The 22,155-nt window shown below is 43.9% G+C and overlaps 1 protein-coding gene across 1 annotated transcript; it reads right to left on the bottom strand.

Annotated features, from left to right (window-relative positions):
- Positions 1 to 15,544: 15,544 nt before the first annotated feature.
- On the bottom strand, positions 15,545 to 21,358 carry LOC119349274 (phospholipase D beta 1-like). The gene is made up of 10 exons (XM_037617300.1): positions 20,260 to 21,358; positions 19,699 to 19,815; positions 19,081 to 19,275; positions 18,634 to 18,882; positions 18,441 to 18,509; positions 18,203 to 18,350; positions 17,370 to 17,518; positions 17,096 to 17,257; positions 16,337 to 16,534; positions 15,545 to 16,032 (listed from the first exon to the last, which is right to left on the bottom strand). Exons 1-10 carry the CDS (start codon positions 21,157 to 21,159, stop codon positions 15,733 to 15,735), a joined length of 2,487 nt encoding a protein of 828 aa, XP_037473197.1. The 5' UTR covers positions 21,160 to 21,358; the 3' UTR covers positions 15,545 to 15,732.
- Between the last annotated feature and the right edge of the window lie 797 nt (positions 21,359 to 22,155).

The raw sequence follows: 22,155 nt of genomic DNA, 5'->3' as shown, positions 1-22,155 counted from the left end.
TGCACAACAAAATCAACACATAGGGCTTACAATAAATTGAGCTCAAGCACACAAACTAAGATTTCTGTTAAGATTAATTAACTAAATGTTAATTAAGGTTAATCCCCACTCTTCCACTTTTGGCGACCGCACGACGGTTGCTCCTCGAGGGTTGTGTCTTCACCCAGAAGGCACATTTTCACATGCTATATATGTAACCAATCTGATGGAATAAAGTGTTGGTTGAATCATTTGTTGTCTCTCTCGATTCTCTCTCGATTATTCTTGTAACACGTTATCAGCATGCTCCCGGCGGAGCGATTCTATCGGCGTACAGTGAAAGAAAAGGGCCATGCCCGAGACGGCGGTTACGCACGCACAGAGGCGAGGGCTATTCCACGAACTCAATGGCTCTGGATTGTGGCGGAGCGAATTCATCTGTGTGGCGTTCTCCGTCTACGGCAGCGCTCGTTAATTGGACGGCCTCACCCCGGCGGAAACGCTTCCAAGCGGCAGCCTTGCATCATGCATGGCAACGACATGAATCTCTCGATCTCTAATTAACTCTTCAAGAGCGACATCTAATTATTTGCTTAATTGCTTGTATTTTTAGCTTTTTTTACATATTAGTGCTCCAATAACTATTGTTATTTATTAGCATTTGTCATGTTTAGGCCAGATCTGCATTTAAATCATCTTCTGTTGAATTTTAAAATTTCCATAGATACATGGTTGTTAATGCCTGGCATGTTCTTTACCGATACAACAACATTGTTTTACGACTGAGATTAAATTTTCTCGCACAACAATGTTGATTTGTGATTGAGAAATTTTTCTCGCAAAACAATCTCATTGCGATTGAGATTAATTTTCTCTCGCAAAATATTAATTCACTTTGCTGAATTATCTTGCAATTTGATACAAGATCTTATTTTAATTCGAGATCTACACAATTCAAGTTCTCACTTGAACATCAAATTTACAACATCATTACTATTCATTACAATAGTAGTGTATTTCCGTTGAGTACGATGTATTCCGGAATGTATGTATCTCCATGCTCGCTACATGTCGAGATTAATACGTCTATTTGCAATTGAGATTTTCAATTTCTTACAAATACATATGCAAATTAAAGGTGTCATCCTTAGCAATTTGAGATTCATACTAATGATTTCGAGCCACCTTCTTGAAATATATTAATTTTGCAACATTAAGATGTATTTATATTACACAATCTGTAATATAAATAAATTAAATTACCGGGTTTTCACCTTGGATGATATCTTCTATGTGTTTACCACATTGACATTCTTCATGAACATGTCAGAGCGGTCAAGATTGATTTCTCCCGCACAACAAACTTGTAAATTTTTTACAATAACATCTCCCTCATTATATTAGAAACACAAGGTAATGAGCTGGATCTACTGCTCATGTGCAGACTAACTCTATTATTGTGAGATCTGTATGATCTTCAATGTGTTATGTTCCCACAATTGAGGTTGAGCATTTTCAAGTTATACACTTGAGTCAAATTTTTGCATTCTTATTACAAAACCATGATGGTTTTTAATTTACTTCTTGTAAATTAATTATCTCTGGCTTGTCCCTATAAGTAATCGATGGCTAACAATGTGAGGCTCTTGCCCTCAATGGCCACAGCTTACTTAAGCGGGTCATGGACATCAAGATCAGTCTTGCATCCCATGGGATAGCGCGTGCAACCCAAGCCACGCCACTGGGACGCAAAGGGCCTCAAGGGTAATGGTTTGAAACTCACTTCAAACCCTCAACATGACACCATCAAGCTGTCACGAGACCCTATGAGCATGGAGAGCATGATGATTGAATATGCATCAACCGACATGTTTGGAGACTATACATTTAGTCCCTTAGTCTCCTTAGTGATCTATTTATTTATGTCCATTTATGATGTTCTAATAAGAACATGATTATTGTTGTCATCATATATTGTATATCATAATATATTGTATCAGCACTTCGGTACAAATTAATTTGTATGTATTCTATATATCTGATAGTGGTTTTCTTGGGAATCTTCATGTCTATATATAGATTTCTACGGGAGTCAATCCGATGAAAAATGATATGTGCCTTGTGGACATATGCACCACAAACTCTATACTTGGGGAAGTCCAATCTATCCACTCTCATTGAGAGAAAGGAGATGTTTTAAATTGCTAGACGCGAGATGAGGTATTTGTTGGCTCAACTCGAGTCATATTTACTATCCCTGTGAGTACTCGAGTAACGTCGGGATGCTTCATTGCTTCCCAAGTTTAACTCGTACCCTACTAAGCTATAGAGATATTCGTCAAAATGGTTTCCATTGTGAAACTTATGATGGCAAGAAAGAGAAATACATTCTCTTTACCATATGCAACGGATATGGCAAGCACATTCTCTATGTATCATTTGGATTGTACTACACATACTACAAAACCCGTAGCACATGTTGCGCCCAAGATAGTTTTCCAAAATGTCTTGTACATGAAAAACTTGGCATACTCGCATTGGTCATCGAGACATTGGGTTGAAACCGAAACTATCAACAACTCCTATAGTTTATGATTATTATGATGCTAAATTCTAACACCATTTGGATTTTATGTGCACTACAAGTGACACAGGGAAGCTCATTTGAAGGCTCGCACACCTTAAAGTCTACACTGAACCACTCAGACTCCTTGAATGCATCAAGTTGAGGTAAGTAGCTCTTCCCATCCATTGACTAGACTATTCAGATATTCCATGGTTCTAAAAGACATATCTACATGATGGTCTTAAGTGTGTGCTTTATTCACACGAAACCATTGGCTCATTATCCTGACATCGATTTCAAGCAAATCGAATGGATAACATTGCAGCATTCTCCTTGAGTGCCTTCTCTATGGCCCTTGGATTGAAGTTTAGCAATTTATCCTAATGTCTAGACTCAAAATGGTTTGGTAGAATCCTATACAAAGAGTTAAGCTCATTGCATTATCTTTACTTTGGAGTCATGCAGTTTTACACGCTCATGACAGAACTGCATAATATTATTCCCCTATATTTTTGATATGTGTGGATATCTACCAAGTATTTCCTATCTGCGGTAATTTGGTTGCATACCGATATCACCACCCGGCATACATCATTGGCCCCTTAACATATAGTTGGGATCTATGTGAGGAATAATTGTATTTACGTCAATACCTAAAGCCCCTCGCATGGGGAATTATTTAAGGCCAGTATGCTAATTCAATGAGGAACATTTCCAGGCATTAGGGGGGATTTCAAGTACCATAAAGAATGCCAGGAAATTAGTGGAATGTTCAACACATTTCTGCCTCAAGTCCACGTACTCAAAGTTCTGAACCATGCATTCAGAAGATTTGCAAGACATTGCAAATAACTTGCCAGATTCATTTACTGGCTATAAAGGTGTCATACAATCCTAAAATCCTAAAAAATATGTCGGAAAGAGTGGAGGTACCAACTAAAACCACTCAACTCCCTGTTCAAAGCAACAAGGGGAGAAGTACGACAATAGTACATCAGGATTCAGCTTCTCGCAAGCAAGGATATCAAGGCATGTGAATCAGTAAATGCAAGTCAACTTCACGTTGACAGACACCTGATGGGTAGTATACACCCAGTGGACGGGAAACCTCCACCAACCCAGGTCATAGTGCACAAAATGACCGGGACATCGGAATACCCGACTCAATCGCATTGGGAAATCGCGAGCAGTCACTATGGGTAACGATATTTCCATCAACTATACATTGATATACAAATTCTGGAGAAACATATAACCGGAAGTCTACAATTGTTGACATACATTTCTCAACTAGATTGAAAAAACCTTTCAAGTGATTCAGATCCAAAGACCATGGCCATGGCAAAGTGTGAACAACACTCGGACTAAACTCAAGCAAAGGATATAATCTAGGTAGAAATGATCTTGCTCAATAATGGAAAGGTATTCATAAGCAATACCTGAACCAGTTTTCTTTTGGGAACAGAATTGAGAACAAGGAGGTGGTGAAACAAAGAGCAAGTATTGTAGCACAAGGGTTCACGCAGATACCCAACTATTCTCCAGAGGTGGAATCTCTCTCCGATAATTTATATCATTGGCAGTTCAAAATCATCTATCTTTGCAGTTGATAGATGTAGTGATTACATAGATGGTTCCCGGCGGAACCTCAATTCTGAATCGAAATATAAAATGCAACATGCATTGTGTAAAATTAGTAAGTCACCATAAGACTTATTGTTGTCGGTACATATGGTACAACCGATGTAGTTAGATCCTTATACACAAGGATTACTACTACAAGGATGATTATCCATGTTTGTGTGTCTGCAATGATGACACATGTAACCATCTAAATGACGGAGTTTTAAATGAAGGATTTGGTAAACCAAAATACCGCTCGTTACTAAAACTTGAGCACCTTCATTCATACATTATGGTATACTGCATTGTCTATATTCAAAATATATTGGAGAAATTCATTGTGGACAAATCTTATCCATCCACAACTCTCATGGTAGTTCATTCTCTAGACGTAGAGAAAGATCTATTTAGACCAAGAGATGATGGAAATAAGATATTGGAACTCAACGTTCCATAATGCCATTGGACCACCAAACACAATTGGTTGGGACTTAAGAATATCTTTCGGTATCTCCAAAGGCATCAAACATCTTGTCCTGGTTTTTCAGTTTCACAGAAATGTGAACACCGATATTGTTGGATACATCGATCATATCCCTACTATGTCAGATCGTAGACAAGCGTAGTGTTCCTCCTAGGTGTAGTAGCCCCCTCATGAGGAGTCTTCGAAACAGACCTCATGGCTACATCCACCAACCATTATCTTAATGATAATGTTTCTTGTGTTGCCTGGATGCAAACAGGTTACATAATAAGCAATATCGCTATATTGCATATCTTGCAAGTCAAATCATGCGACTAATTTGTTCACCAAGTCTCTGTTGGAAATATGCCATAGAGGCAATAATAAAATGGTTATTATTATATTTCTTTGTTCATGATAATTGTCTGTTATTCATGCTATAACTGTGTTATCCGGAAATCGTAATACACGTGTGAATACATAGACCACAACGTGTCCCTAGTAAGCCTCTAGTTGACTAGCTCATTGATCAACAGATAGTCATGGTTTCCTGACTATGGGCATTGGATGTCGTTGATAACGGGATCACATCATTAGGAGAATGATGTGATGGACAAGACCCAATCCTAAGCATAGCTCAAAGATCGTGTAGTTCGTTTAGCTAGAGTTTTTCCAAATGTCAAGTATCATTTCCTTAGAACATGAGATTGTGCAACTCCCGGATACCGTAGGAGTGCTTTGGGTGTGCCAAAAATCACAACGTAACTGGGTGACTATAAAGGTGCACTATGGGTATCTCCGAAAGTGTCTGTTGGGTTGGCACGAATCGAGACTAGGATTTGTCACTCCGTATGACGGAGAGGTATCTCTGGACCCACTTGGTAATGCATCATTATAATGAGCTCAATGTGACCAAGTGTCTGGTCACCGGATCATGCATTATGGTATGAGTAAAGTGACTTGCCGGTAACGAGATTAAATGAGGTATTAGGATACCGACGATCGAGTCTCGGGCAAGTAACGTACCGATTGACAAAGGGAATTGTATACGGGGTTGATTGAGTGACATCATGGTTCATCCGATGAGATCATCGAGGAGTATGTGGGAGCCAACATGGGTATCCAGATCCCGCTGTTGGTTATTGACCGGAGAGGCGTCTCGGTCATGTCTCCATGTCTCCCGAACCCGTAGGGTCTACACACTTAAGGTTCGGTGACGCTAGGGTTGAAGAGATATTAGTATGCAGTAACCCGAAAGTTGTTCGGAGTCCCGGATGAGATCCCAGACATTAGAGGAGTTCCGGAATGGTCCGTAGGTGAAGAATTATATATAGGAAGTCAGGTTTTGGCCATCGGAAAAGTTTCGGGGGTCACCGGTATTGTACTGGGACCACCGGAAGGGTCCCGGGGGTCCACCGGGTGGGGCCACCTATACCGGAGGGCCCCATGGGCTGAAGTGGGAGGGGAACCAGCCCCTGGTGGGCTGGTGCGCCCCCTCCCCCTTGGGCCCCCCTGCGCTTAGGGTTGGAAACCCTAGGGTGGGGGGCGCCTCCACCTGGCTTGGGGGGTAAGTTTCCCCCTGCCCCCCTCCCCTTGGAGATCCCATCTCCTAGGGCCGGCGCCCCCTTAGGGGGGCCTATATAAAGAGGGGGGAGGGAGGGCAGCCGCACCCATGCTCTTGGAGCCTCCCTCTCCCATTGCTACACCTCTCCCTCTCGTAGAAGCTCGGCGAAGCCCTGCCGAGATCACTGCTGCATCCACCACCACGCCATCGTGCTGCTGGATCTCCGTCAACCTCTCCTTCCCCCTTGCTGGATCAAGAAGGAGGAGACGTCTACCTGACCGTATGTGTGTTGAATGTGGAGGTGCCGTCCGTTCAGCGCTAGGATCTCCGGTGATTTGGATCACGACGAGTACGACTCCCTCAACCCCGTTCTCTTGAACGCTTCCGCTCGCAATCTACAAGGGTATGTAGATGCACTCCTTTCTCTCATTGCTAGATGAACTCATAGATTGATCTTGGTGAAAGCATAGAAAAAAATTTATTTTCTGCAATGTTCCCCAACAGTGGCATCATGAGCTAGGTCTATGCGTAGTTCTCTTTGCGCGAGTAGAACACAAATTTGTTGTGGGCGTAGATGTTGTCAACTTTCTTGCCACTACTAGTCTTATTTTGCTTCAGCGGTATTGTGGGATGAAGCAGCCCGGACCGACCTTACACATACGCTTACGTGAGACAGGTTCCACCGACTGACATGCACTAGTTGCATAAGGTGGCTAGCGGGTGTCTGTCTCTCCCACTTTAGTTGGAGCGGATTCGATGAAAAGGGTCCTTATGAAGGGTAAATAGAAGTTGGCAAATCACGTTGTGGCTTTTACGTAGGTAAGAAAACGTTCTTGCTAGAACCCTATTGCAGCCACGTAAAACATGCAACAACACTTAGAGGACGTCTAACTTGTTTTTGCAGCATATGATTTGTGATGTGATATGGCCAAAAGTTGTGATGAATGATGAATGATATATATGTGATGTATGAGATCATGTTCTTGTAATAGGAATCACGACTTGGATGTCGATGAGTATGACAACCGGCAGGAGCCATAGGAGTTGTCTTTATTATTTTGTATGACCTGCGTGTCATTGAAGAACGCCATGTAAATTACTTTACTTTATTGCTAAACGCGTTAGCCATAGAAGTAGAAGTAGTCGTTGGCGTGACAACTTCATGAAGACACGATGATGGAGATCATGATGATGGAGATCATGGTATCATGCCGGTGACGAAGATGATCATGGAGCCCCGAAGATGGAGATCAAAGGAGCTATATGATATTAGCCATATCATGTCACTATTTGATTGTATGTGATGTTTATCATGTTTTTCATCTTGTTTACTTAGAACGACGGTAGTAAATAAGATGACCCCTCATAATAATTTCAAGAAAAGTGTTCCCCCTAACTGTGCACCGTTGCGAAGGTTCGTTGTTTCGAAGCACCACGTGATGATCGGGTGTGATAGATCCTAAAGTTCGAATACAATGGGTGTAAGCCAGATTTACACACGCAATACACTTAGGTTGACTTGACGAGCCTAGCATGTACATACATGGCCTCGGAACACGGAGGACCGAAAGGTCGAGCATGAGTCGTATAGAAGATACAATCAACATGGAGATGTTCACCGACGTCAACTAGTCCGTCTCACATGATGATCGGACATGGCCTAGTTGACTCGGATCATGTTTCACTTAGATGACTAGAGGGATGTCTAATCTGAGTGGGAGTTCATTAAATAATTTGATTAGATGAACTTAATTATCATGAACTTAGTCTAAAATCTTTACAATATGTCTTGTAGATCAAATGGCCCACGTTACCCTCAACTTCAACGCGTTCCTAGAGAAAACCAAGCTGAAAGATGATGGCAGCAACTATACGGACTGGGTCCGGAACCTGAGGATCATCCTCATAGCTGCCAAGAAAGATTATGTCCTAGAAGCGCCGCTAGGTGAAGCACTAATCCCAGAGAACCAAGACATTATGAACGCTTGGCAGTCTCGTGCTGATGATTACTCCCTCGTTCAGTGCGGCATGCTTTACAGCTTAGAACCGGGACTCCAAAAGCGTTTTGAGCAACACGGAGCATATGAGATATTCGAAGAGCTGAAAATGGTTTTCCAAGCTCATGCCCGGGTCGAGAGATATGAAGTCTCCGACAAGTTCTTCAGCTGTAAGATGGAGGAAAATAGTTCTGTCAGTGAACACATACTCAAGATGTCTGGGTTGCACAACCACTTGACTCAGCTGGGAGTTAATCTCCCAGATGACGCGATCATTGATAGAATCCTTTAGTCGCTCCCACCGAGCTACAAGAGCTTTGTGATGAACTTCAATATGCAGGGGATGGAAAAGACCATTCCTGAGGTATATTCAATGCTAAAATCAGCGGAGGGGGAGATCAAAAAGGAACATCAACTATTGATGGTGAATAAAACCACTAAGTTCAAGAAAGGCAAGGGTAAGAAGAACTTCAAGAAGGACGGCAAGGGAGTTGCCGCGCCCGGTAAGCCAGTTGCCGGGAAGAAGTCAAGCAATGGACCCAAGCCTGAAACTGAGTGATTTTATTGCAAGGGAAGTGGTCACTGGAAGCGGAACTGCCCCAAGTACTTAGCGGACAAGAAGGCCGGCAAAACCAAAGGTATATGTGATATACATGTAATTGATATGTACCTTACCAGTACTCGTAGTAGCTCTTGGGTATTTGATACCGGTGCGGTTGCTCATATTTGTAACTCAAAGCAGGAGCTGCGGAATAAGCGGAGACTGGCGAAGGACGAGGTGACGATGCGCGTCGGGAATGGTTCCAAGGTCGATGTGATCGCCGTCGGCACGCTACCTCTAAATTTACCCACGGGATTAGTTTTAAACCTCAATAATTGTTATTTAGTACCAGCTTTGAGCATGAACATTGTATCAGGATCTCGTTTAATTCGAGATGGCTACTCATTTAAATCCAAGAATAATGATTGTTCTATTTATATGAGAGATATGTTTTATGGTCATGCCCCGCTGGTGAATGGTTTATTCTTAATGAATCTCGAGCGTAATGTTACACATATTCATAGTGTGAATACCAAAAGATGTAAAGTTGATAACGATAGTCCCACATACTTGTGGCACTGCCGCCTTGGTCACATTGGTGTCAAGCGCATGAAGAAGCTCCATGCTGATGGACTCTTAGAGTCTCTCGATTATGAATCATTTGACACATGCGAACCATGCCTCATGGGCAAAATGATCAAGACTCCATTCTCCGGAACAATGGAGCGAGCAACCAACTTGTTGGAAATCATACATACTGATGTGTGCGGTCCAATGAGCGTTGAGGCTCGCGGAGGATATCGTTATGTTCTCACTCTCACTGACGACTTGAGCAGATATGGGTATGTCTACTTGATGAAACACAAGTATGAGACATTTGAAAAGTTCAAGGAATTTCAGAATGAGGTAGAGAATCAACGTGACCGAAAGATAAAGTTCTTACGATCAGATCGTGGAGGAGAATATTTAAGTCATGAATTTGGTACGCACTTAAGGAAATGTGGAATCGTTTCACAACTCACGTTGCCTGGAACACCTCAGCGTAACGGTGTGTCTGAACGTCATAATCGCACTTTATTGGATATGGTGCGATCTATGATGTCTCTTACCGATTTACCGCTATCATTTTGGGGATACACTCTAGAGACAGCTACATTCACTTTAAATAGGGCACTGTCTAAATCCGTTGAGACGACACCATATGAATTATGGTTTGGGAAGAAACCTAAGCTGTCGTTTCTAAAAGTTTGGGGATGCGATGCTTATGTCAAGAAACTTCAACCTGAAAAGCTCGAACCCAAGTCGGAAAAATGTGTCTTCATAGGATACCCTAAGGAAACCATTGGGTATACCTTCTACCTCAGATCCGAAGGCAAGATCTTTGTTGCCAAGAACGGGTCCTGTCTGGAGAAAGAGTTTCTCTCGAAAGAATTAAGTGGGAGGAAAGTAGAGCTTGATGAAGTACTACCTCTTGAACCGGTGAGTAGCGCAGCTCAGGAAGATGTTCCTGTGGTGCCAGCACCAACTGAAGAGGAAGTTAATGATGATGATCAAGGTACTTCAGATCAAGTTACTACTGAACTTCGTAGGTCCACACGAACACGTTCCACACCAGAGTGGTATGGCAACCCTATCCTGGAAATCATGTTGTTAGAGAACGGTGAACCTTCGAACTATGAAGAAGCGATGGCGGGCCCAGATTCCAACAAATGGCTTGAAGCCATGCAATCCGAGATAGGATCCATGTATGAAAACAAAGTATGGACTTTGACAGACTTGCCCGATGATCGGCGAGCGATAGAAAACAAATGGATCTTTAAGAAGAAGACGGACGTGGATGGTAATGTTACCATCTATAAAGCTCGACTTGTCGCTAAGGGTTATCGACAAGTTCAAGGGGTTGACTACGATGAGATATTCTCTCCCGTAGCGAAGCTAAAGTCCGTCCGAATCATGTTAGCAGTTGCCGCATACTATGATTATGAGATATGGCAAATAGACGTCAAAACGGCATTCCTTAACGGACATCTTAAGGAAGAACTGTATATGATGCAGCCGGAAGGTTTTGTCGACCCTGAGAATGCTAACAAGGTATGCAAGCTCCAGCGATCCATTTATGGGCTGGTGCAAGCATCTCGGAGTTGGAACATTCGCTTTGATGAGATAATCAAAGCGTTTGGGTTTATGCAGACTTATGGAGAAGCCTGCGTTTACAAGAAAGTGAGTGGGAGCTCTGTAGCATTTCTCATATTATATGTAGATGACATACTTTTGATGGGAAATGATATAGAACTTTTGGACAGCATTAAGGCCTACTTGAATAAGTGTTTTTCGATGAAGGACCTTGGAGAAGCTGCTTACATATTAGGCATCAAGATCTATAGGGATAGATCGAGATGCCTCATAGGTCTTTCACAAAGCACATACCTTGATAAGATATTGAAGAAGTTCAATATGGATCAGTCCAAGAAAGGGTTCTTGCCTGTACTGCAAGGTGTGAGATTGAGCTCGGCTCGATGCCCGACCACGGCAGAAGATAAAGAAGAGATGAGTGTCATCCCCTATGCCTCAGCCATAGGGTCTATTATGTATGCCATGTTGTGTACCAGACCTGATGTAAACCTTGCCGTAAGTTTGGTAGGAAGGTACCAAAGTAATCCCGGCAAGGAACACTGGACATCGGTCAAGAACATCCTAAAGTACCTGAAAAGGACTAAGGATATGCTTCTCGTTTATGGAGGTGACGAAGAGCTCGTCGTAAAGGGTTACGTCGACGCTAGCTTCGACACAGATCTGGATGACTCTAAGTCACAGACCGGATACGTGTATATTTTGAATGGTGGGGCAGTAAGCTGGTGCAGTTGCAAGCAAAGCGTCGTGGCGGGATCTACATGTGAAGCAGAGTACATGGCAGCCTCGGAGGCAGCGCATGAAGCAATCTGGGTTAAGGAGTTCATCACCGACCTAGGAGTCATACCCAATGCGTCGGGGCCGATCGCACTCTTCTATGACAAACACTGGAGCTATTGCACTTGCCAAGGAGCCCAGGTTTCACAAGAAGACCAGGCACATCAAGCGTCGCTTCAACTCCATACGTGAAAATGTTCAAGATGGAGACATAGATATTTGTAAAGTACATACGGACCTGAATGTAGCAGATCCGTTGACTAAACCTCTCCCCGGGGCAAAACATGATCAACACCAGAACGCTATGGATGTTCGATTCATCACAATGTAACTATAATATTGACTCTAGTGCAAGTGGGAGACTGTTGCAAATATGCCCTAGAGGCAATAATAAAATGGTTATTATTATATTTCTTTGTTCATGATAATTGTCTGTTATTCATGCTATAACTGTGTTATCCGAAAATCGTAATACACGTGTGAATACATAGACCACAACGTGTCCCTAGTAAGCCTCTAGTTGACTAGCTCGTTGATCAACAGATAGTCATGGTTTCCTGACTATGGGCATTGGATGTCGTTGATAACGGGATCACATCATTAGGAGAATGATGTGATGGACAAGAACCAATCCTAAGCATAGCTCAAAGATCGTGTAGTTCGTTTAGCTAGAGTTTTTCCAAATGTCAAGTATCATTTCCTTAGACCATGAGATTGTGCAACTCCCAGATACCGTAGGAGTGCTTTGGGTGTGCCAAACGTCACAACATAACTGGGTGACTATAAAGGTGCACTACGGGTATCTCCGAAAGTGTCTGTTGGGTTGGCACGAATCGAGACTGGGATTTGTCACTCCGTATGACGGAGAGGTATCTCTGGGCCCACTCGGTAATGCATCATCATAATGAGCTCAATATGACCAAGTGTCTGGTCATGGGATCATGCATTACGGTACAAGTAAAGTGACTTGCCGGTAACGAGATTAAACGAGGTATTGGGATACAGACGATCGAGTCTCGGGCAAGTAACATACCGATTGACAAAGGGAATTGTATACGGGGTTGAATGAATCCTCGACATCGTGGTTCATCCGATGAGATCATCGAGGAGTATGTGGGAGCCAACATGGGTATCCAGATCCCGCTGTTGGTTATTGACTGGAGAGGCGTCTCGGTCATATCTGCATGTCTCTCGAACCCGTAGGGTCTACACACTTAAGGTTCGGTGACGCTAGTGTTGAAGAGATATTAGTATGCAGCAACCCGAAAGTTGTTCGGAGTCCCGGATGAGATCCCGGACATCACGAGGAGTTCCGGAATGGTCCGGAGGTGAAGAATTATATATAGGAAGTCAGGTTTTGGCCATCGGGAAAGTTTCGGGGGTCACCGGTATTGTACCGGGACCACCGGAAGGGTCCCGGGGGTCCACCGGGTGGGGCCACCTATCCCGGAGGGCCCCATGGGCTGAAGTGGGAGGGGAACCAGCCCCTGGTGGGCTGGTGCGCCCCCCCCCCCTTGGGCCCCCCTGTGCTTAGGGTTGGAAACCCTAGGGTGGGGGGCGCCTCCACCTGGCTTGGGGGGCAAGTTTCCCCCTGGCCGCCGCCCCCCTTGGAGATCCCATCTCCTAGGGCCGCCCCCCCTAGGGGGTCTATATAAAGAGGGGGGAGGGAGGGCAGCCGCACCCATGCTCTTGGCGCCTCCCTCTCCCATTGCTACACCTCTCCCTCTTGTAGAAACTCGGCGAAGCCCTGCCGAGATCACTGCTGCATCCACCACCACGCCGTCGTGCTGCTGGATCTCCGTCAACCTCTCCTTCCCCCTTGCTGGATCAAGAAGGAGGAGACATCTACCTGACCGTACGTGTGTTGAACGCGGAGGTGTCGTCCGTTCGGCGCTAGGATCTCCGGTGATTTGGATCACGACGAGTACGACTCCCTCAACCCCGTCCTCTTGAACACTTCCGCTCGCGATCTACAAGGGTATGTAGATGCACTCCTTTCTCTCGTTGCTAGATGAACTCATAGATTGATCTTGGTGAAAGCGTAGAATTTTTTTTATTTTCTGCAACGTTCCCCAACAGTCTCTACCAACTTATACATTCCAGAAATATGTTCATGGAGTTGGTATTTGACGGCTTCAGAATATGCAAGAATCAGGGGGAGTATCTTCCTGAATTGTTCCTGTTAAAAGCATCATATCATACTCTTTTTCCCTTTATGAGTTTACTTTATAGGTTCTCATAAAGGTTTTTAATGAGGTAATATCAACACAAGACCATATGTTATATTTTCTGTTTTCCCCACCGGGGTTTTTAAGAAAGTATATGTGACATATTTATTGTCCTCTAAACTCTATGAGTTTTCTCGTATTTAGTTCAAAGAGACAATAACCATTATATGTTGCATCATTTTCTCCTTATTTTCCCACTAGGTTTGAAGGAGTTTTAGCAACATATCAAACACCTATCTCCTCATATTTTTTCCATGTGGTTTTTGGAGGAGCCTATAATCAACATGATGATTATGCATGGTCAGGTGGTGATTAGGGGGAGTGCTAAGATTAATTAACTAAATGTTAATTAAGGTTAATCCCCACTCTTCCACTTTTGGCGACCGCACGACGGTTGCTCCTGGAGGGTTGTGTCTTCACCCAGAAGGCACCTTTTCACATGTTATATATGTAACCAATCTGATGGAATAAAGTGTTGGTTGAATCATTTGTTGTCTCTCTCGATTCTCTCTCGATTATTCTTCTAACAATTTCAACCAATCAAAATGAGGGGAAGTAGGAGAGGTACCTTGGGGATGAAAATGCTCCAGATCCACCGGTGAAATCTCAAGCAACTAGAGTGGATCTAGGGGGTGTTTGGGTGGGAGGAAAGACAAAGCGGAGGAGCTGACCACGGGGAAGAAGAGTGATGGTGGGGCCCACACACCAGCCCCTTTCAACCTTATCCACCCCAGGACCCTACCGCCAGGGGGCCGGCGGTAGGTTTTCGAATCCTACCGTCGGGTTGACTGGCGGTAGGGTCCTTTTTCCACGTCAGCCCGCTGACTGGCGGTAGAATCCTACCGTCGGGTTGACATAAAATACGAAAATGGTCAATACACGAAATTTTGCCGCTAGGAGGGCCATGCCGAGGACGGGGGCGCAGGCGCTCGCTGCTAGCTTTTCAGGTGCCTGCCCGGGGACGGGGTGACACGGAGCATCAAGCATCAGCACAGCGGGTTCACGTGGGCGGATGGATGTGACATGAACTGCCGCGTCTGTACGTGCCAAACTGTGGCGTTGCGCTTGCGTCCGGGAGAGCTGTACGAGAGCTGCAGGAGGTGCGTACGACTGGTTATTCTCGTGCCAAACGATCAGATATTTTGAGTTGGGAAACGTGTGTATCTACAGTTTGAGCGACAAGTAATTCCGGATAGAGGAGTACCAATTTTCAGAGAGGGATCACAAGAGAGTTTTCGGGCATGGTTGTGACAGACGAAATTGCACAAACCATCAACAATTGGGGGCGATTCTGCATATAGAGGATTTTGCACATAACACTTACCATTATGGTTTGCCCTACTCCGACGAGAGGGGCGATGCTGGCAGCACGCCTTCAGCTCACTCCAGTGTTTATACTCGTCGGTAGGTGGTCTACGGATCTGAATGTAATTTTTACTTCTGGTGTTCTTTGCACTACCTTGACAGTAGATGAATAGATTGCAAGATTTCCTGGAAAAAAAATTGTTTACACGATTCCTAATGGGCGAGCCCCGCTTGTAAGTGCACACATGGCAAAATTGACGACCACTTCATCTTGCTAGTTAAAACCACTAATATTTGTAGTTTTAGTTGCTCACTCAATTTTTTTGGCTCAAAATATGTTTTAAAAAATCCAATCATATTTGTACCAAGTGTTGGTATGAAAAAAATCTTAACTTATTTGGATCATAGCTTTGGGCAACTAACATCATACTACTCGAAGAACATAACTAACAATTCCCACGGCTCGTCCTTAACAACATCCAAGATATACAATTGCCATTTTACTTGTCCAGGCTACCCCAGAAATCACTAGCAACTATACGTACTTGCACAACCAAATTCATATTGTGAGGTTATCATGGATGAGTGTAAAGGGGACAGAGCCACAAATGTTCCCGCCCATGTCTGGGAATGTCGCGCATCCTGGCAAAGGTTTCACCTTGCCTTCACGGTTAACACTTGCAGGGTACTTCAAGAGGTGGCCTCTCATCTCAGTCACCTCATTGGCAGCGAACTGATCCCAGTTATGTTCCCCGAGATGTCGAACCCGCCTCATGCACTGTATGCTCTCTGGATGGTTGAAGTCGTCCTCGATAGCTCCAATATGCTCGGCCCAGAGCGACATTCTGTACCCATAAACCTACACAAATTTGATTTAGACAACGATTCCAGATATATCAGCTGTGTCATATAACCCACTAAATTATTTAACTTAAAATGCATCAAAAGCTGAGTAGTAGAATTGGCATCACAAGTGCCTAGTGTCATTCGTAGTATTCCAATAAATAATAAGAAAATGTAAATATCAATCTGATATCATGTAATGGCAAAAACGGCAGATAGAAAACAGAGCCAATCAGCCAATGAAGACATGCCAGTCCTACAAGTACCAAGAAATGTTATGCAGAAGCACGAGCATGAAAAATGAGGCATCACAGGATTACCTGTCCACGGGGGGCAGAAATTTTATTTGCCCAGGTGTACTGTGGTTGATACGCTCCCATAGCAATCTCAGTGTCTCTGGTTCCTTCCATGGACCTCTGGTTGATATTAGCTGATCCAATTATCACATATTCATCGTCCACAATCATGCCCTTTGAATGTACATACACCATGAACCTCCTATTTTCCCTAGCTTGTTCCTAAACAGTGGAGTGTAAATGATTACTCCGTCCAAGGTCAAAGAAAATATGACAAAAATCACAAGACCTTATACCAATCTCCTTTCAGAACTAATGCCACATGGCTATTCAAAATAAAACACATATGCTGTAAGGATGTAGGTGGGCATCCTGCGAAACCCACATATAGGGCTATCAAAAGTCAATCCTATGTTGATCTCATTAAAAAGTATACAAGGTTGACTTTTGTATGCTTGTAATGTATGGGGGTATTCGCGAGCCTCCCGCTTGCAAACTTCTGAAGCAAGAGACAAAAAAGGATCTGAACCTTTGGCATTGTCGTGCATCATGGATCATAGAGGCTAATAGAACCATGTCAGTACTTTTCTGAGACAAACACAGAACTGTCAAGTTCTGTCCAGGTGAAGGCCATTAAGCTCGACGCATGTCACTACTCTACTACAGTATTATATTACAACTGAAAACTCAAATACTTCAACCTTCCTGGGATGAATCAAAACAGCCAGGGATCACAAGCACAATGTGTTCAGACTTAAAAGGAAAACAAGACATCATTCTCACCTGAGGACTATCTGCTGTGCTTGAAGCGCTAGGACTGTCAGAAGCTTCACGATTGCCAAGACAAAAGAAGACCAAATAATCCTGAGGCTCATATACATCATCCAAACCTGCTTCTTTCAAGGCTCTATATATTATCTCGTACATCATTTGCATTGTTTTGTTCTATAATGCCAGAGGAAGAGAGAAAATTAGTGATTCCACAATATAAATGAACCGAGATGCTCCATAATGAATAAACAAGTAACATGGCACAAACAAAGGTGCCCAGTCTAACCTGCCAGTACAGAATTCTTTGTGCTATGTGACCAGTTGGTTTACCCTCAGGCCACATAGGAAGCACTATGTATGCAGAGAACCTTTCGTTCACCTTAATTTTGGTTGCAATTTTGAGAGCAATTTCAATTGGTACTAGATTGTTAGCCCCTGAAAGACAACATATCGCAATCTTGAGTGGTCAATCAAAGAATTTGGTGTATTCTGTATTTACATAAGAAGAACACTGAATCCAAAGGTGGAGAGAAATGCACTACATGCTAATTAGGACTTGTTTTGGTTTCAAGCTAACTTTGCCATAGCTAAACTAGGGCTGTTTGGTTGTCCACAACAGCACAATTTGCCGCACCAAACTTTTCTCGAGCCACAGTAATTAGGTGATCTCAGGTATGTGCTTGATTCCTAGCCACAGGTATGGCTTACCACTTTTTGCCGCACTTGTCATAGGCATAACTTTTTGCCGCACTTGTGACTCCAATTTTGTTGGCCACACTTTTGTGCAAGCCACACATTGCCAAAACTTAATTGTGTCCTGGTTAACCTTGAACAACTAGTGTGACTATAGCTGAGCCTAAGACTCCCTTAGACAAAGCATGACTATAAATATCAGCGCCACACTTGTGGCGAGCCTAAGACGCATAGATCATATGAATAATAAAGTGTAATAAGCCGCCATTGTAGCAATCAAACAGACACAACCGAAGATACTGTGGCATGTAGCATGTCTAAGATTAGGCTGAGAACCAAGCATACACAACTTTTCATGAAAGGAGGGTGACTATGCATTACGTTCATGTAAAAGAACAATGAGAAAACTACAAAGTACATGCTTACCAATATCTTTGTTTGAATCCCAATCGAATGAAGAACCTATGAAGTACTGATTCTCAATATAAATAAAGTGTTGGGCTGCCCGGATGGCATTCACATAAGCTGTGTGTATGCTCATATCAATTAGTACATTCTTTCCACAAACAAGATTCTGTTAGCCAAAACAGGAGTGTTAGTTAAAAGCACGCAAACTGCATTACATAATGTTAGCGGGTGTTGCTGCTCTAATTGATTCAGTGACCTTTCTGGTTGCTTCTCGTGGATCCTTTGGAAATCCCTTGGCAGAGTTGGAATCAATAGATCGAAACACCTGAATATCAAAGTACAAAAGAGTTAAAAGCCTGAAAGTTGAAACAAGAAGCAAGGAAAACCCTTGATTCTTGAGTTTCTCATTCGAAAAGAGAGATTCTTCAGTTACAGAATTTTGCAAGTACCTGAACATGCCATGCCTCAGGATCGTTGTCGCTAAAATATAATGTGTCGTTAATGTCTATGATATCAGGTATTCTTTCAATACTGAGAAGTGCGTCATCATATGATTTTCCGAATTTCTTAATACCATGGCGTTTCGATGCCTTCAACCAACGCTCCTCAAAATTCTTTAGAACGTCATAAGCTGCTGGACCGTCGATTTTCGAATGCAAGTCATGCCATGGTTCCCTTGGGCCACGAGCATCAACCGCCTGCAAACAGATGACAAGGATAATTACTTTCAGAACAGCGATTTGAATAAACACTGAGCAGAAGACAGGATGCAATTATTCTTCCTGTCCTAAGATGATCTACTTTCAATGATTAAAAAGCGAACAGCACATAAGGCGGAAAAAAAGAAGACTCCAGTAACACACAAGTAGTACATGACAAAGGAGTAGAACACTTACAGCAAAGTTTGGATTGTGATAATCCTCCTTGTGCAAAGTTTGAAGAGTCCGAAACAGAGGGTGCCCAGGTATATCGTAGCGTCCACCACATAAATCAAGGCCTCCAATAAAAGCAATTATTTTTCTCCTATTACCGCCAGCATCAGCATCCACGATAACTGTTTTCTGATGATGACTATATGTTGTTCCTGTTTCCTAGTAATCAAAACCTTCATATGATAAATAAATGGCACTGAAGAATTGATACAATACAAGATTACTTCATAAAATAAATACAAAAATAATTTAAATATTGTGCAGCTATATATTTTAGTTTCCTGGTTAAATAATACTTCCTCCGCCCCAAATTATAAGATGTTTCGGTAGGCTAAAATATAGCCTACCAAAACATTTTATAATTTGGGACGGAGGTAGTAAATAGTAAGAACTGATATTCTGAAGTAATATAAGACAGCAGCATAATATAACTTTAAGGTTGCAAAAATAATGGATGGCACACAAACTAAAATCACACACATTAGCTAGGTGCACTGAACATAATACTTTCAGTCTCCAACAAAAGATAATCTACAATAACAGATAAGCAAAATGGTTATATGACATAATAATAGGGATAACCTTCTGTTTCACCCAGCTGTGACGTTTCCCAGCAGATCTTGGGCAAAGCAATATTTGAACCGGAGAGTGCTTGAAGAATCTACGTGTCTCCTCATCTCGTGTTCGCATATATCCATCCTATAATAAAATTTTGATTAGGAGGTCTACATAAATTCTTTCATCAGAAGTAAAAATAGGAAACTAAAAGTGTACATGTATCTAATGAAAATATATCATGGAAATTTGGACAATACTTCTCTCCAACAAATTTTGGACAATACTGAGAAATATCTTCGGAATATTATACTACCTATGTTACAACTGCATATTTTAGCTAATCATTTCCAGATGATAACCACAGATATAATGGTGAATTTGCAGCACATATTAATTAAGAAACCTGTGAACCGCTTTCTATTGCAAACAAATATAGGCTGTGCTATATCTTTAACCTGTTTAGCAGCTTAAAATTTGCAAGTAATAACTATTACTGGGAGATTGGTTGCACTACAATTTTCATCTTGAATGCAAAATTGCCTCAACACAGCAGTTTTGGACTCTATGACTATGAGTAACTCATACCGTTCTGCCGATAATAGTATCCGATGTTGGATCGTCCCATACAAGAAGCAACACCCTCACTCCTTCCTGTGACTTCATCTTCAACAGGTCCCCAAGTGACGGCACCTCCTCGGCCCCGTCCCTTACGAGGCGGATGGTGTGGAACACCGACCACCCGGCGACGTAAATCAGCCGCCGCGCCTGGATTATGGCGGTGTACATGTCGCGCCAACATTGCCCATGTTGGTATTGCAGCCCATTGTCAAGCCGGATGTCCGGGAGACAGCCCTCGGGCACATGTGCATCCTGGTAGAGGGTCACCTTCATGCCACGGCGCAGAGGAAAGTATGCATTTGGCACCCCATGGCTGTCCGGCCCAGCAGTGACACCACAGTGGTACGCTGTGAGGCGAGCCACCGGGGTGTACTGTATGGAGAGCCGCAGCACTGCGCCCGGAGCGCACGGCTTGCCATTGGGATCCAGCAGAGGATAGGCGCCCTCGATCTTGTCCCCGCAGAGGAGCTGCTCGGCGGGGATGGCCGCAGCGCCGATGAACTGGCTGCCGAAGACGTCGCTGTCCTTGACGGCGAACTGGACCTCGGCCGCCTCGTGGCCGACGGGCACCACGAAGTTCTGCGCCCACACGGGGTCCTCGCTGTTGGGCACGACGTAGGTGCGGGCGACGGTGGCGGCGGAGACCTGGACGGTGACGTACGGGTCGCTCGTCATCGAGGCGCTGGGCACCATGTCGGCGACGGAGCCGACGAGGCGCCGGCCGAGGAGGTCGCCGAACTTCTTGTAGAGCACGCCCATGTCGGGGAGGCCCCCCGCGTCGCGCACCCAGATGTCGAGGCTGCCGTGGAGCAGCACCACCTTGAGCGACGCCCTCGCGCTGCCGGGGCGGCGGCTGCTTCCCTCCATCGCCGACCGCCTCCGCCAGTACCGTCGGGCTGTGGGGTCGTCTGGTCCTGTACGGCTTCATCTCGCTCCCCGTCGACCAGTCGGCCTGAAATGGGCGAGGCGAGGACCGGGACCTGCCGCGGCCGTGGGGTCTTCGGCGAGATGGGGACGAGGCGAGGAGCGGCAGCCGCACGGTGGTGTGGAAGGGAAGAGTCGTCGGCGCCGACAACGACGGCGGAAATGCGATGGAAGTTAAATCGGGAACACGACGGCGGCCGGTCCCCGCACCGCACGGCAGTCAATTGGATTTCCCGAGGATTATCCTAGCGTTATTTTTCAACAAGAAAATTCCACGACTGGTAAGAAATTTCGAACTATGGCCCAAGGACGAATTTTCTTTTGACACAAATTCCACGTGTTCAAGAGCATAGTAGCGCCGCTTGAGGACAGCTGTCCTTACTAGTTACACACAAGACCCTGATTTTTTTTGAATCTCATACCGCCCGACCATAAGGTACGACTACATGGAAAATCGAAAGTTTTTTATGGCAAGTAGGGATGCGAAGATGACAAATTTAGTTGGCAAGCATGACAACTGCATGCTTCGGTTTATTTTTTGGCAGAAAATTGCCATGTGTGTCAACTAACTTGTCATCTTTGCATCACTAGAATTGTGATCGAAAACGTTCGATTTGTCATGTGCTCGTCTCTGATGTCAGGTGCTTATCATTTTTGATTTTTTTTGCTTGACCGTCCTTAACAAACCCTTAACAGTTGTCCTTATGGCATTCACCGAAGAAAGAGGTGACAATAACCACAAAACGCAAATCTGGAAACTTGTTATCGCCATAGCTTTAGTTCTCTCCATCTCATCTGGTTTTGTGTTGCCTTGTCTTGCTCCCCATCGACTCGCCGCTGAAACTGAACCGATTGTACAGTTGGAATCATGGGGAAATAGAGGTTTTACTATGGTAAAAAGCCTACGTCAAGCTTGCTGATTTGTATTGATGTGTACGA

This window comes from Triticum dicoccoides, chromosome 1B, assembly GCF_002162155.2.
Source record: "Triticum dicoccoides isolate Atlit2015 ecotype Zavitan chromosome 1B, WEW_v2.0, whole genome shotgun sequence".
Classification (NCBI taxonomy): domain Eukaryota; kingdom Viridiplantae; phylum Streptophyta; class Magnoliopsida; order Poales; family Poaceae; genus Triticum; species Triticum dicoccoides.
The sequence above is the reverse complement of the archived record's forward strand: the minus strand, read 5'-3'. Positions and strand labels throughout refer to the sequence as shown.

What these genes read in the sequence shown, in the direction of transcription:
- LOC119349274 (XM_037617300.1), bottom strand. Translation starts at nt 21,159, where the DNA reads ATGGAGGGAAGCAGCCGCCGCCCCGGCAGCGCGAGGGCGTCGCTCAAG. An exon ending in ATACTATTATCGGCAGAACG is followed by an intron (nt 19,816 to 20,259) that starts GTATGAGTTACT and finishes ATTTTATTATAG; the next exon opens with GATGGATATATGCGAACACG. An exon ending in ATCACAATCCAAACTTTGCT is followed by an intron (nt 18,883 to 19,080) that starts GTAAGTGTTCTA and finishes ATCTGTTTGCAG; the next exon opens with GCGGTTGATGCTCGTGGCCC.